Consider the following 14,625-nt stretch of genomic DNA (forward strand, 5'->3'; position numbering starts at 1 on the left):
CTCAGCCAGAATATTGTGTCCAGTTCTGGGTGACACACTTTAAGAAAGATATGGACAAACTGGGGAGAATCCAGAAGAGAGCAACAAAAATGACAAAAGGTCTTTAAAAAAAAACAAAACACCCAACCAACATATCTATGAGAAAAAGTTGAAAAACTGGTCATATTTAGTCTTGAGAACAGAAGACTAAGGGGGCACCAGATAAAAGTCTTCAAAATATGTTAAGGACTGTCCTAAAAAGGACGGTGATCGATTATTCTCTATGTCCACTGAAGACAGGACAAGTAGTAATCTGCAGCAAGGGAGATTTAGGTTAGATATTAGGAAAACCTATCTTAAAGGATAGTTAAGCACTGGAATAGGCTTCCAAGAAAAGTTGTGGAATCCCCATTATCAGAGGTTAAGAACAGGTTAGAGAAACACCTTTCAGGGATGGTGTAGGTGTACTTCGTCCTGCCTCATAAAAGGGGCTGGACTTGATGACCTCTTGAGGTCCGTTCCAGCCCTACACTTCTATGAGATGTCAACATGAGTATCCAAATACAAGATTAAGACATCCTATTGGAGCATCTTAGTTTGAAAATTAGGCTCAAAACATGATGAAGTAATCAGCTGTATAGATTCAAGAACACAGAAATAATTATGTCATTGCATAACTATTGAAACAATGGCTTGTGCATCAAACATGCATACACTTGTAGGAACTCACAAAATAATCAGGTAGGTTTCTACTCCCACACTCAAAATGAAATTAAATCCAAAAAGCTGCAAAGCACATCAGTACAACAGTAAGGTTGAAAGTTTCAAACAAACAAGTTTGGAAGCTCAAAAATTAAGTTACAACAATTTTAATTCTACCACATTACAGAAAACATATAAAGCCACCTATTTAAACTGTATAAGCAATCATCCAATACACAACATACACACAACCTAGCCATATTCATTGCAATAGGAACTATAAAAAACACACCAGAAAGCTGAAATCCAGTCAATTAAAAGTAATGCCTGGCCTTGAATCCCAATGTCTTTTTCCAATCATTTCCCTTAAAAAACACCTCTTCTGTTGTCATCGTGTAAGAACCCCACACAAATAAGGGGAAAATAACTGACTATACCGAGGAAACATTGAAATTGGCTAAACCCAAAGTGATGTCAAATACACCAGGTAAAAAAAACCTCAAAGACTAGCAGACAGGCTCTGGCAGATATCACAAGCTATTTTTAATGTTTTTAAAATGGACTAGATTTCAAATGGATGGTTCTCCTTACACCTGACAGTGTCTTTAAAGATCAATTTAAACTAAATAAAGGAAACTTAAAGTAGATAAATCTGAACTATTTTAACATTTATTCCATTTCTTGGTCTCCCTCCCTAAAACAACTTATTTTAGTGTATTTGAAGCCACTATAAAAAGGAATGGGGGAGAGGGGAAATTCCTTGTATTTGAACAATGTCTGCACATTTAATCTAGCCGAATGTTAGGCTTTCATTTTACAGAAGCCCAAGAGATTGTTCTCTTGGTCTGGTGCAATAAAACTTTCAAAATGCTTTTCTGAAATGAGGGCTCTGACTTGATTCAGTGTAACAGCCAAGTGCCCCTTTCAACTGAATTAAGACTGTCTTATTGGTAGCTTGGCAGGATTCAATTTAAATCAGTAGATGTTGGTAGTGTCAGTTTCAGCTGACACTGAAATAGATGAAAAAAATCCATCAGTAACTGTCAGCGCAAGTGCAGCCTCCTGCATACCTTATACAGGTGTCTCAGTCATGCAGGGAGCCTCCTGCAACACCATGGTCAGCACTGCCCTAACCCCAACCTTAGTCTTCCTGTAACTTCAAGTTTTTTTTTCTTAAAAGTAGAAATAGATACCAATTGTCAAACTTACAAAACAGTAAGAGTTAAATTCTGCCAAGCCTATTTATTAGTTACCTTTGTTAGTATGTTTCAGAGCCCTGGTCTACACTACGAGTTTAGGTTGAATTTAGCAGTGTTATGTCGATTTAATCCTGGTCAGAGCCCCTTTTACATGCTGCTTCTATGATGAGCTGTATGCAATTCTAGGGGGGCCCCCTACCACTACCCCACCACTGTCCGTGGACACCTGCAAGGGGGGAGTCTCACGCAACAGGGATGAGGAGGAGGAGGTGGTTGAGGATAGCGCACAGCAGGCAAGCGGAGAATCCCTTCTCCCCAGCAGCCAGGAACTGTTCATCACCCTGGAGCCAATACTCTCCCAAGGCGGACTCCCGGACCATGAAGCTGGAGAAGGCACCTCTGGTGAGTGTACCTTTGTAAATATAATACAGGGTTTAAAAGCAAGCATGTTTAATGATTAATTTGCCTTGAAGACTTGGGATGCATTTGCGGCCAGTATAGCTATTGGAAAAGTCTGTTAACGTGTCAGGGGATGCAGCAGAAATCCTCCAGGGACATCCCCATGAAGTTCTCCTGGAGGTACTCTAAAAGCCTTTGTCATGCAGTGTGGGGAGGCCCGTTCGTGCCAAGCTGTTCGTGTTTGGCTGAGAGGGATCTTTCCTGATACTTGGATCACAGCAGCGCCCACAATAAATTTACCCACTCCCAATTGATTCCCAACTGACTGGTAGCTGTCTGGCATTGCAAGCTTCCAGAGGGCTATCACCACTTGCTTGTGAACTGTGAGGGCTGCTCTCAACTTGGTATTCTGGTGCTTCAGGGCAGGGGAAAACAAATCACAAAGTTCCATGAAAATGCCCTTACGTATGCAAAAGTTTTGCAGCCACTGGGAATCATCCCAGACCTGCAACACTATGCGGTCCCACTAGTCTGTGCTTGTTTCCCGGGCCCAGAATTAGCATTCCACGGTATGAACCTGCCCCATTAGCACCATGATGTCCAAATTGCCAGGGCCCATGCTTTGAGAGAAGTCTGTGTCCATGTCCTCATAACTATCGTGATCGTGCGGTCGTCGCCTCCTTGCCTGCTTTTTTCAGGTTCTGCACATACTGCAGGAAAATGCGCAATGTGTTTACAATGCTCTCAACAGCAGTGGTGAGCTGAGCAGGCTCCATGCTTGCCGTGGTATGGCGTCTGCAGGAGAGCAGAGTTGCAGTAGAAGCAGTGGATAATGACGGATGCCACGAGAATAGATATTTATACAGAACGATGGGAGGACCTGTAAAGTGGATTCATGGCACCAGGAGAACAGAGTTGCAGCGGAAGCGGTGGATGACTGTTAACAATCCTACTGCACCATCTGCTGACAGCAGTATGGCGTCTGCACGGAAAAAAGGTGCGAAACGATTGTCTGCCATTGTTTTCACGGAGGGAGGGGCGACTGACGACGTACCCAAAACCACCCATTACAATGTTTTTGCCCCATCAGGCATTGGGAGCTCAACCCAGAATTCCAATGGGCAGCGGAAACTGTGGGATAGCTACCCACAGTGCAATGCTCCGAATGTTGACGCTTGCCACGGTACTATGGATGCACTCTGCTGACTTAATGCGCTTAGTGGGGACACACACAATCAACTGTATAAAATTCCTAATAATAGACTTCTATAAATTCGACCTAATTTCGAAGTGTAGACATACCCAGAGTATTTTTGTGCAGAAGTCACGCCAATGCTGTTGCCCAAACTAGCCATCTCTCATTTTATGATTCCCCATACCTATTACTCACCATTCCTTTAGAAAGGTAATTATTGACAAAATCTTTCCAAGTGATTTCTCTGCCGGAGTTCCTGAAGAAAAAGTAATACGTAACAGTAGCCCAGAAAATAGAACTGCTCATGAAGTAAAACCGGAACTCTTTGTCATCCCATGGAAAGTCACCCTAGGACACGGAAAGAAGAAAAACAAAATAATTTTTTTTGTCTCTCTAGAACAGAAGTGTAAGGTAAAAGAACAGATGTCACTTGTGCATTTTCTGTTTGCTCCCAAAGTTAAACAAGGAGGGCATCAAGCTAAACTGAACTAAATTTGCCAAAATATAGTACTTTTTATATTCAAAAGACAAGACAATGTCATTTCCACAGCAATACCTTTCTCAGAGGATCTCAAAAGTGCTTTATAAACAGTAATAGGATGCAGTCAACCTGGAAGCTAACCAATTAAAGAGTTTTCAGATATTGACTCCTGTCCCAAGTCCTCCTGACAACTTTTGTGGTTTTGCAATCATTTTCCCCCACCCCTTTTTTTTAAAACCTCTCTCTTTCCATCATTGCTGTGTACAAGACCCACACAAACAAAAGGGGAAATTGATCGACCTATACAGGAGAAAGAAGCTGTGACTATACACAAAGTGCTGTCAGACAGAATAAAGAAACCGAAAAGAGAAATATTATTTCTACCCTGAATTATTGCAATCCTTGGTGTTACATTTAATGGAGTCAAAAAATTCCAGAAAAGCTATGTTTATGGCAACTGGATTTCTAGGGCCAAAATGACTCGTGTTACTGACATTCATTAAATGTACCAAAACTTTATGAAAACTATTATCAATTTGGTCTATAGATCCTTACAGTGCCTCTAAAAAAACCACCAAAATAGTATCAGTCTCCCCTGACAATAAGAAGTTTTTAAAGCCAACGATATACCCTCAAAGCTTCACTATAAATACACTAAGCACTTCTTCCATACAGTCAAAATCATATTCTTTCATTGGTTCACCACAAATTGTTTATACAAGGTAAGCCGGTGTCACAAAACATATTTTAGAGTGAAGACCTTCTGTAATCTGGCCCACCATCCAGTGTCTTCTTTCTTGCCACCTCTTTTTCCACCACCTCCTCCCCCTCCACTGTTACTCCCAGGAGGTCGCTGGGCATTAGTCTGCTTTGCTTCTACAAAAAAAAAAAAAAAAAAAAAAAGACACACATTAACAACATTTTAAAGTCCTACAGAAATCTCAGACTAACACAAGGATCTTCTGTTTATACTATAATTAAATAAAAGCTTTGCTGAAGAACAAAACTAACCCGAAATCCACAATAGTTTACAAATGCAAAGCACCTCAGAAATCAATTAGAAAATATGAAAACATTTTTCTGTTTTCCCCCTCAAACAGTCATGTAGTCCACTTCTTAATCAACAGATGGCCACATCACATGACCATGATCAAAGCAGAGTACCGCTATTTGTATTCCACTAATCTTGGAAGTTAAGAACTAAATATGCCATTCCCTAGATTTGGCCCTTCCAGAACATGAAGGAGGTGTACTGGCTGGGCAATGTGTGGAAGATTATACTAACTCTGTCCCCATTTTGCAAAAAAAATGGAGGACTTGTCCAGGGCTGTCAATCTGGGGCCCATTACCAGCATTAAGTATCATCTGACTAAAACTCCCTTGGATCCAGGCCTATAGATCATTGCTTACTTCTTTCAATGTTCAGGAAGTGTTTACAACAGAATCTGGAGTCTGGTTTGACATCCTAGTTGTAAGACAATGCAAATGAATACAGAGATAAGAGTTCATGATCTCTGAACTGTGCCTCTGTGACTGCTGGTCACCCTCCTCACAACAGGCTCTGCAGGATTACTGCCTATCTTCTTGTAATCAGACCCTTAATACATCTAATACCAAATGGTTGCCACACCTGAGCAAGGGACTCTATGGGACTGACACTGCCAGCCTCTTCTTCAAGCTATACCCTTCACAGAGCTACTGCTTGGGGCCTGGCCCTTTGAACAGTGTTTCTGTGGTTGCTTCCTGCACAAGGAGCAGATGTTTTAACTTGTTCTGGGAAAGGCTCAGAGATCTACATATGTACATCACGTGATTATGTCCATTAAATGGGCACTGAACATGCATCCTAGAATACCAGACTGGGAGGGGCATAAGGGGAAGCAAAAACTGACTCCAAAGCCTACATGCCATATGGAACTGAAAAGATTTTAATGTAGTCTGCAGTTCAGAGTCAATGTGGAGCATGGTTTCTACAAACATCTAATATGATAATATCAGTCACATAGTAATAGAAATAATATGTATCCTAAAGCAAAGCTTGAATTGGGAACAGCCTATTAGTACCTTTTGTTTCTCCAGCTGATCCTTTGGATTCATTAGTTTTCTTTCCATTAGGAAAATACTTTTCAAATCCTATTAAGAGAACACATTAAAAGAGCTGATATATTTCTAGCTACTAGTACTTTTATGAAGATTAGTGAGGGTACCCAAATATAATAAGCATAAGAATTATGTACTTATCACCCTGCATCATATAAGTTATTAGCATCATATCAGTGGTGACTCTTTCCACAAGACTGAAGAACTCATAATATTCAGCAGAAAAGATCTGGTTTATTTAGATTGAAGATATTTACTTGTAAAAGAAAAATAAGTAGTTTTTATGCTCTTATTAAATTAATATTGAGCCAAAGTCTAATTGCCCTTCAAGTCAAGGAAAGAAAGGGTTTTTAATAAGGTACTGAAAAAAAGAAAAACCTAGAAAATGAGTTGGACAAGAATCTTGCCTGTTAACTACCAACCCTTTTTCATTACTAACCCTCCAAGTAGCGGACGGGGGAAAAATTGAGGGATGTAGTGAAAAAACTAGCCAAAGATTCACCAACAACATGAACATGTCCTTCTTCCTATCTATCAAGCACCACTTATGTATTAAGCAATATTTAAATAACTGCACTATCAATGTCTAAATTAGATTATACATACCATACATTTGATAAATCTTTGGGTATAAAGATCCCAACTCATGCAGGTAGAAAAATAAGCATTTATAGCACTATTTTATTAACAATTCATCAGAACTTTCTAGTCCATACACAAAGTTATAAACCAGGGATACGCAAATTCTGCTTAACGGAGCGATGAGCTGGCCACTTGTCAGGAACCTGACGACCAGTTTAAATTGTGTAAGATGGAGCAAACTGCAGTTACTCATCTTTAACAGGAGGTGCAGTCTGCTGATCCTAACATGCAATGCTCCATCTTGTGATCAGTGGCCATTTAATGCTGGAACCCGTTGTCTCTGAGAACAATAGGGCCAAATGAAACATCAGAGTGATACTCATTATAGGACTCAATGAGTTCCACTTCACTCACAACTGCGAAGTTATAATTACCTTTAGGAGGTTGGGAGAAGAGTCTTCTGTAAGCAGCAATTACACTTGCCAAGACAGTACTTTTGTTAGTAGTCACTCTAGTGGTAACTTGCTCATGGAGCTGAAAGATAAAGTACAAACACTATTAGATAACAAGAAAGTGTTACAGATGTCTTCAATCAATCTCTTTAAAAATCTTTAGATGACACCAGTCATCAGATATACCTTAGATAATTTTTTCACTTCAAAGTCCAAGAGACACAGACAAGGTTTTCATCTCAAGGACAAAAGACCAAAAACATCAAGACACTTGATCATGGCCTTGGATAAGCCAAGAGACTACTTACACTTTACATAGTATGTCAGAAGATTCTTTCTTCCACCCTAATACAGTAAGAATCAGGGTGGATTTGATTTAAATCATGATTTAGATCACTAGTCATGAAGACTTGATTTAATCATGGATTTCTACATAAAAGTGCGTTCTTGTTGGATGTTGTAACCTTAATACATATTCTTCACAACTCAGAGATAGATGGGTCTCTTTTACGGCCTACTGACATTATAGGTTTTCCCTTCTAGATAGAGAATGTTATGGTAGATCTCAAATCAATGAAGGAAAGACCTCAAGACTTCTGGAATATGCTGCTCAAACAGTTTCACTTTTGTTTCTACTGCCTGTCCCTCCCGTCTCACATTTATCTCCAGACTTCTTCTTCTTGTCCAGATCTATTCTGCCACCAACAATCATTTATTCACTGAACTTTCTGAAACTTCGCACTTTTAGAGAGAGGTAAGGGACTGATTCTGTGTACACAAATTTGCAGAGGGACAATAGCGTTGAGGTCTGCTATTTCTCACCTCTATCTATTATTTATTTAAAACATTTTTGCTGTTAACAAGCATGTTATCGCTGGAGAGACAAATCCACAGTTCGAGAACTGCAAAACTAAGCATCTCTGATGGTAGACTGAGCACTGAGTCCCATTAGGTAGATAGAAAGATTAACCTAAATAATCTATACAGAAGTCCCTGGGACCCCATAAGATTGGGTCCCTAATCCATGAACTATTGAAACTCATTTACAAAACTTTTCTTAAACATTACATGAATATATTGTCTCATACTATAGAATTAGAATTTATAATTCCTATTCCATGATGAGATATCTTTGAGTTATAATGTATCTTAATTAAAACTATCTTTAGATCGGATTTTTTTGATAAAATGCTTTTTGAGGAGAAAAAAACTATTTAAACATAAAAAAACTGATTTTTTTTTTTTTTTTTTTTTTTAAAGAAGTCATTGATTTTTATCCACCCTGGTAAGAACTGCTGTGGATACGAGCAGAGAAAGAAAAAAATATTAGGAGGAAAAAGGTAGAAATTAATCACATGGTTTTCTGGAATAGGTAAGTCTTTGTTACCTTTGTTGTACAAATCTATAATTTTGCCAGCAATAATGAAGATTGGGCAACAAGATGAAATGCACAAAAAAATTTCTTATAAATAATTACATATGGTACACAGTGCAGATATTTAGCTTTACACTTATATTTCTCATACAGTCTCAGACATAGGATAATTTAAAGTATATTACTAAATGTATTTTTCACATCATCTGCTAATGTGTACTTGAAGTGTAGCACTGAGCATGGTTGGGCAGGTGAGATCCTCACAGGTATGGCATGAGTTTCTATGAAAAAAAAAATCCAGATTCTTTCTGTACAGGAAGGATCTGCTCAGAGTTCCAAGGTGCATATTGTACAGAGCTGAAAAACCTATTTGAGAGATCTTAAAGCAGATCTAAAGCTTTTATATACATGAGGATCTATTTACAGCAGACTCACAAGAAGTTCATATTATTCTAATTGAAGTACCTTCCTGGTTTGCAGGGGTCTAGATTTTAGAGTTCACTAGAAAGGATGCATTTTAAACCATTTTAATTGTTAAGATGTAATTTATTTTAAGTTAAAACTTAATGTTACCTGAATAATGATCCTTAAAACTTTTAGAATATACTGAATGAAGTGTAGTATAATCTTATGGTAAGGTGGAGTTCCCTTTTTCTTCCAAAGAGAGACTATAAATTCTGAATATGATCCAAATTTACCTACTTCCTGGAGGTAAATTTTATATTTTTTAGTTATTTAAGCTAAGTAAAGCTTTCTCCTAAAAATAGCTGCTCGGAGGCTTTCCCCCTGATGGAGACCATTATGCCCTAAATTCCCTCCAAGCTGCAAGACCATGCAGCAGGCTATCAAGGGCCACGCAGGCATGCAGCCACAGGGGCCTGGAGAGGAGAGAGGTAGGGGGTAGGCAGGGAGCAAGCAGGGGTGTGCAGGGCTGCCACAGCAGGGAGATGCTCCTCTCTCCCTGTGCCAGCCCCGCAGCTGCTGCGGTGGGGAGAGGTACTCTTCCCCAGCCCCAGGCTGCTGCGGCAAGACAAGGCTTGGGGGTGTCCTCTCTCCCACCACAGCCCTGGGGCAGCCTGCACTCCAAACCCCTCATCCCGGGCCCCACCCCAGAGCCCTCGCCCTCTGCACCCCAACCTTCTGCCCCAGCTCTGAGCTCCCTCCCACACTCTGAAACCCTCGGCACCACCTCCGCCAAACATCACCTCCATATTGGTACATATAACAAAACTCATTCCGCACATGGATATAAAAAAAATAGAGGGAACACTGCCCTGCCACTACTTCCCTCTACCTCAAAGGGACATTCAACCCTTTCATGCTCCTGGAGGGAACTGCTAAAAGTGAACTACCCTGACACTGGGTGACTCAACAGAAATAACTGCATCAGGTCTAGCATCTGACATCACTGTGAACCAGAACAAGGGCTTTGCATATCTATGCAAGGTCCTATTATCTTCACTCTGTTGCACTTGTGAAGGAAAACTCAATGTTATTAAAGTTTAGCAATTATGTTATGCTCAAAATATTCTGGTTGCAAAATAGACTCTCTATCCAAAGGGTGAATCTAATATCAAAGATGGAAAAAAGAAATTGATATGCTGCTTCACAGAATTCCATCACGCCACCATAAATTGCATTTATAATATTGTCCTTTGAAAGCTGTTGCCAATCTTGGGATTTTTTTTTTTAAAAGGTTTTAATTAAAGACTTTTGAACAAAGTTTGATCCATTCCTACTTTTGGGATTAGGGCATTCATTCATATGAATTCCCCCATCTCCTTGTTATTCACTTCTGATATAGAGACTGGCAGGTAAAGAATTCTCAGTCTGTTGATGTCCTCCCTTCCATCTTTATTTTCTATTGTCATACTTAGGGCCCAATGAAATCTGTTTTATTATTGCGGATTTTCAAATTTAGTTTTTTTCCATTAAAAAAATTAATTCCATATCCTCTGGCCCTGAGGCTGCCATGAGGAGATGTCTTTACTGTTTTGTATAGCGCTGGATTTTTTTTTAAGCGCTGGATTCCATATTATTGTTTTGATTCCGTCCATGTTCTGGTTAATACAGATTTCATAAAAAACAGTGAGGAGTCCTTGTGGCACTTTAGAGACTAACAAATTTATTTGGGCATAGGCTTTCATGGGCTATAACCCACTTCCTCAGATGCATGGAGTGAAAAATACAGTAGGCAAATATAAATATACAGCACATGAGAAGACGGGAGCTGCCTTAACAAGTGGCGGTGGGAGGCGAGGAGGGTGATGTCAATGCTAATGAGGCCAATTCAATCAGGGTGGATGTGGCCCATTCCCAACCGTTGACAAGAAGGTATGAGTATCAACAGAGTGAAAATTACTTTTTGTAGTGACCTAGCCACCCCCAGTCTTTATTCAGGCCTAATTTGATGGTGTCGAGTTTGCAAATTAATTCCAGTTCCTCGCTGAAGTCTCTTTTTGAAGTTTTTTTGTTGAAGAACAGCCACTTTTAAGTCTATTATTGAGTGTCCAGGGAGACTGTCCAGTGCTCTCCTACTGGTTTTTGAATGTTACAATTCTTGATGTCTAATTTATGTCCATTTATTCTTTTGCATAGAGACAATAATCTACATGCATCTCAAGGACAAGGAAGTGATAAAAGAAGCAGCAGTGAAACTCAGAAGAAAACTATGTCTGACAATTTTGGCTCACCGCCTCTTCTATGTTACCTCTCTTCCTGCAACACCAAAAATTAATGAAGGTCTGTTGGGGAGACTATTTATTTTATTCATGATCCAAATTCAGAGTAACTGAACAAAAGGCAAGAATAGTCAGCAACTTTTGCTCCATCTAATCACGGAAAACAATTGTGTTCATACAGTTTAAGATTGTTTATGGGTAAACCAGGTTATAACCAGCATAAATAGGGGTTAAACTGTGTTATGACTTGGTTGATCAGGAATATGCCATAGCATGGGGACAGACCGGAGCAGAAGAGCTAGTACACTGCTGTATTTATCTCTGCAGACTACAAAATGTGTTGCTAAAATGTCTCTAACAGTGCCTCAGGTAAGACACACATAAGAAAGAGTTACAAAATATATTTTATAAAGAAGGAAGTAAAAGTCACCTACATTGAATCACTAGACAGTCTTGATTGTACCCATGTTTATACTGACTATAGACCTGTGCCAAAGTTAATTAATTTTAAAAATGAATTCAGTTCCCTTCTCCCCCACCTGAGTACTTTCAACAATTATTAGAATTCCTATGTGAACTTATCTGCATAATCTAAAAGCCCAGGCTACTCTATCAAGGAATATTACAGTCAAGATGTTACACATTCAAGCTAATAACTACGGTATAATAAATGCCATGGAAATCCAGTTTTAGCACATGTTGCTATTTTTAGGGAAACTATTCTTAGGTTAGCTGGAAATGGGAATGCCAGAGTGACCTAAAATGATATGATACTTTCAGGTGTTTCAAAGGGGGAAAGAAGAAAGAGCAAATGAAGCATACTTTGCCTTCATGCTGTCTAAACATTTAGGCCATTTCATGAACCATACAGGGGAACCCTGCCCAGCCTATCAATCTGGGGGATAAAACAGTTGCCATGACAAAGGAATTTGAAATAAATAAATAAAAACACGCAAGTAAATATTCTTTATTGCTCCAAGGAACCTTCATCTTAGGGAAAGATAATGATACCTAATGAGCATTTTTTAACAATATTGCTAAAACACTCACAGATATAAAATAGTCCACAATGGAGAGGTGAAGAGAGCATACAGGTCAGTAAGTTATACCTGACTTACATTAAGGCTGTGATGCAACTCTACTCACTATTTAACAGTGTCAGACAAATACAAGACCTGTAGCACTGAATAAATGTTGCCTCATGCTCTCTCTCCTTCAGAATCTTGTGCTGCAAAACAAAATGGCAGCATTGCTGGGTATTTAAAAAGACACCCACCAGAACTTTTCACCATACAAAAAAGAAAAGATGAAAGGTCACTAAATCCTCAATTCTAATCCACAGAAAGTTACCAAGAACACAAAAGAAGCACAGAAAATCACCATTTTCAATTACATCAACAGAAAATGAATCTTTTCCCAAAAATCAAGAGGTTATCAATAAATAAAAAGAACACTAGTACTAGTTATTTATTGCATAGAAAAAACTTCAAAAATGTTTTTAAAATGTCCGAAACTGGTGGTTCCCAACCAGGAGAACGTGCACCCCTGGGACTATGTAAAAAGCACAAGTGAAGTCAGCACAAACTAAAATTTCATACGACTTGTTTATACTGCTCTATATGCTATACACTAAAATTGAAGTATAATATTTATATTCCAATTGATTTATTTTATAATTATATGGCAGAAATTAGAAAGCAAGCAATTTTTCAGTCAGAGTGTTCTGTGAAACTTTGGTATTTTTATGTCTGATTTTGTAAGCAAGTAGTTTTTAAGTGAAGTGAAACTTGGGGGTATGCAAGACAAATCAGACTCCGGAAAGGGGTACAGTAGTCCGGAAAGGTTAAGAGCCACTGTTTTAAACTGAACAATGTAAATTGGACCCAGCTGACATCCTTATAATTATCTGACAACCATCAGCTACTGCATAAGAGTGTTTTGGAAAAAAGTAGAAGCTTTCTAATAAAGACTAATCCTTTGAAAATACAGTACTGTATAACTAACTTACATAAAGGCAGGCACAGCAGACCAGAGTAGCTTACATAAAGGTAGGCACAGCCCATTGTTACATATGGTTATCTCCACAGTTTACTTCAGTTTCTTGTAAATTATGCTTTCCACTGAAGATACTCTAATTAAGATATTACATTTCTAATGTTCATCATCATGTATATTCTACCTCCTTAATATAATTCTTAAAAGGAAAACACACAATTTTGAGTAAGAATATACCCATTAATAATAGTAAGCGTTCAACTTTCTTAATGATCAGTGGCATTGCCTACAACAAACCATTAAGAAAGCTGTCCTGATAAAGTTAAGGCCTCACTAAAGTCTGCACAAAGAAACTAAGAATTAAAACAAACTATGCCAAGAGATGGAAGTATAGACTAAGGCTTTCAGACCTCATGCTGAAGTATCCCAAGCATTTCATAAGTATTCATGTATCTTTGCAGCAACAGTGTGAACTATTCCCCCATCACAAATAGGAAACTGGGGAAGAGACATTAAGTGACTTGCCAAAGGTCACGTAGGACAGTGGTTCTCAACCAGGAGTACACATACCCTGGGGGTACATCAACTGATCTAGATATTTGCTTAGTTTTACAATAGGCTACATAAAAAGCACTACTGAAGTCAGTACAAACTAAAATTTCACAGACAAGGACTTGCTTACACTGCTCTATATGCTATACATGGAAATGTAAGTACAATATTTATATTCCAATTGATTTATTTTATAATTATATGGTAAAAATGAGAAAGTCAGCAGTTTTTCAGTTACAGTGTGCTGTGACACTTTTGTATTTTTATATCTTAGTTTGTAAGTGAGGTGAAACTTGGGAGTATGCAAGATAAATTAGGTTTCAGAATAGCAGCTGTGTTAGTCTGTATTCACAAAAAGAAAAGGAGTACTTGTGGCACATTAGAGATGCTCAAATAAACTGGTGAGTCTCTAAGGTGCCACAAGTACTCCTTTTCTTTTTTGCAAGATAAATTAGACTCCTGAAAGGGGTACAGTAGTCTGGAAAGGTTGAGAGCCAGTCTGTGGAAGAGTCAGGAAGTAAATGGAGTCCCTGTCCAGTGCCATGTCACAAGATCATCCTCCCTCTCTATCCAATGCGATTACGAATAAGGGTGACTGCTCAGATAGCTTTTGTGCTCCACACACCTGTGCTGTAGGAGCTGGACAGAGGCCACACCATCTCCCCGAGAGCCGAACAGCCAACGGCTGACAGTGATTTTTGTGTCTTTGCCCAGATTCAAATCTGCAACCTAAAGCTTGCACCTGTGAGCTTCCAATTCCCGTCACTTCCCTTTAAAGTGACCACAGGAGATTTTTTTTTTTTAAAGAAGGCCTTGGCTTACGGGTGAGCTGTGAAAGCTCGCAGGGATCCAGAATCCTCTGAGCGGAGCGTCCAGCGTCCTCCTGGCCCTGCTCTCCCCCCCCCCCCCGCCATGGCCCCCCACCTTGCGTTA

At 39.2% G+C, this 14,625-nt stretch overlaps 1 protein-coding gene across 1 annotated transcript in view; it reads right to left on the reverse strand.

The window, feature by feature from the left end:
- AFG3L2 (AFG3 like matrix AAA peptidase subunit 2) overlaps positions 1–14,625 on the reverse strand; it is a 50,761-nt gene that overhangs the window by 35,557 nt on the left and 579 nt on the right. The window contains exons 2-5 of the mRNA XM_084619691.1: positions 7,072–7,171; positions 6,020–6,088; positions 4,716–4,831; positions 3,670–3,822 (exon numbers count right to left, since the gene is read on the reverse strand). Coding sequence (XP_084475817.1) covers positions 3,670–3,822; positions 4,716–4,831; positions 6,020–6,088; positions 7,072–7,171 — 438 coding nt within the window. The remainder of the gene's footprint in view (positions 1–3,669; positions 3,823–4,715; positions 4,832–6,019; positions 6,089–7,071; positions 7,172–14,625) is intronic.

This window comes from Lepidochelys olivacea, assembly GCF_965140295.1.
Source record: "Lepidochelys olivacea isolate rLepOli2 genome assembly, chromosome: 2".
NCBI classification, from domain to species: domain Eukaryota; kingdom Metazoa; phylum Chordata; order Testudines; family Cheloniidae; genus Lepidochelys; species Lepidochelys olivacea.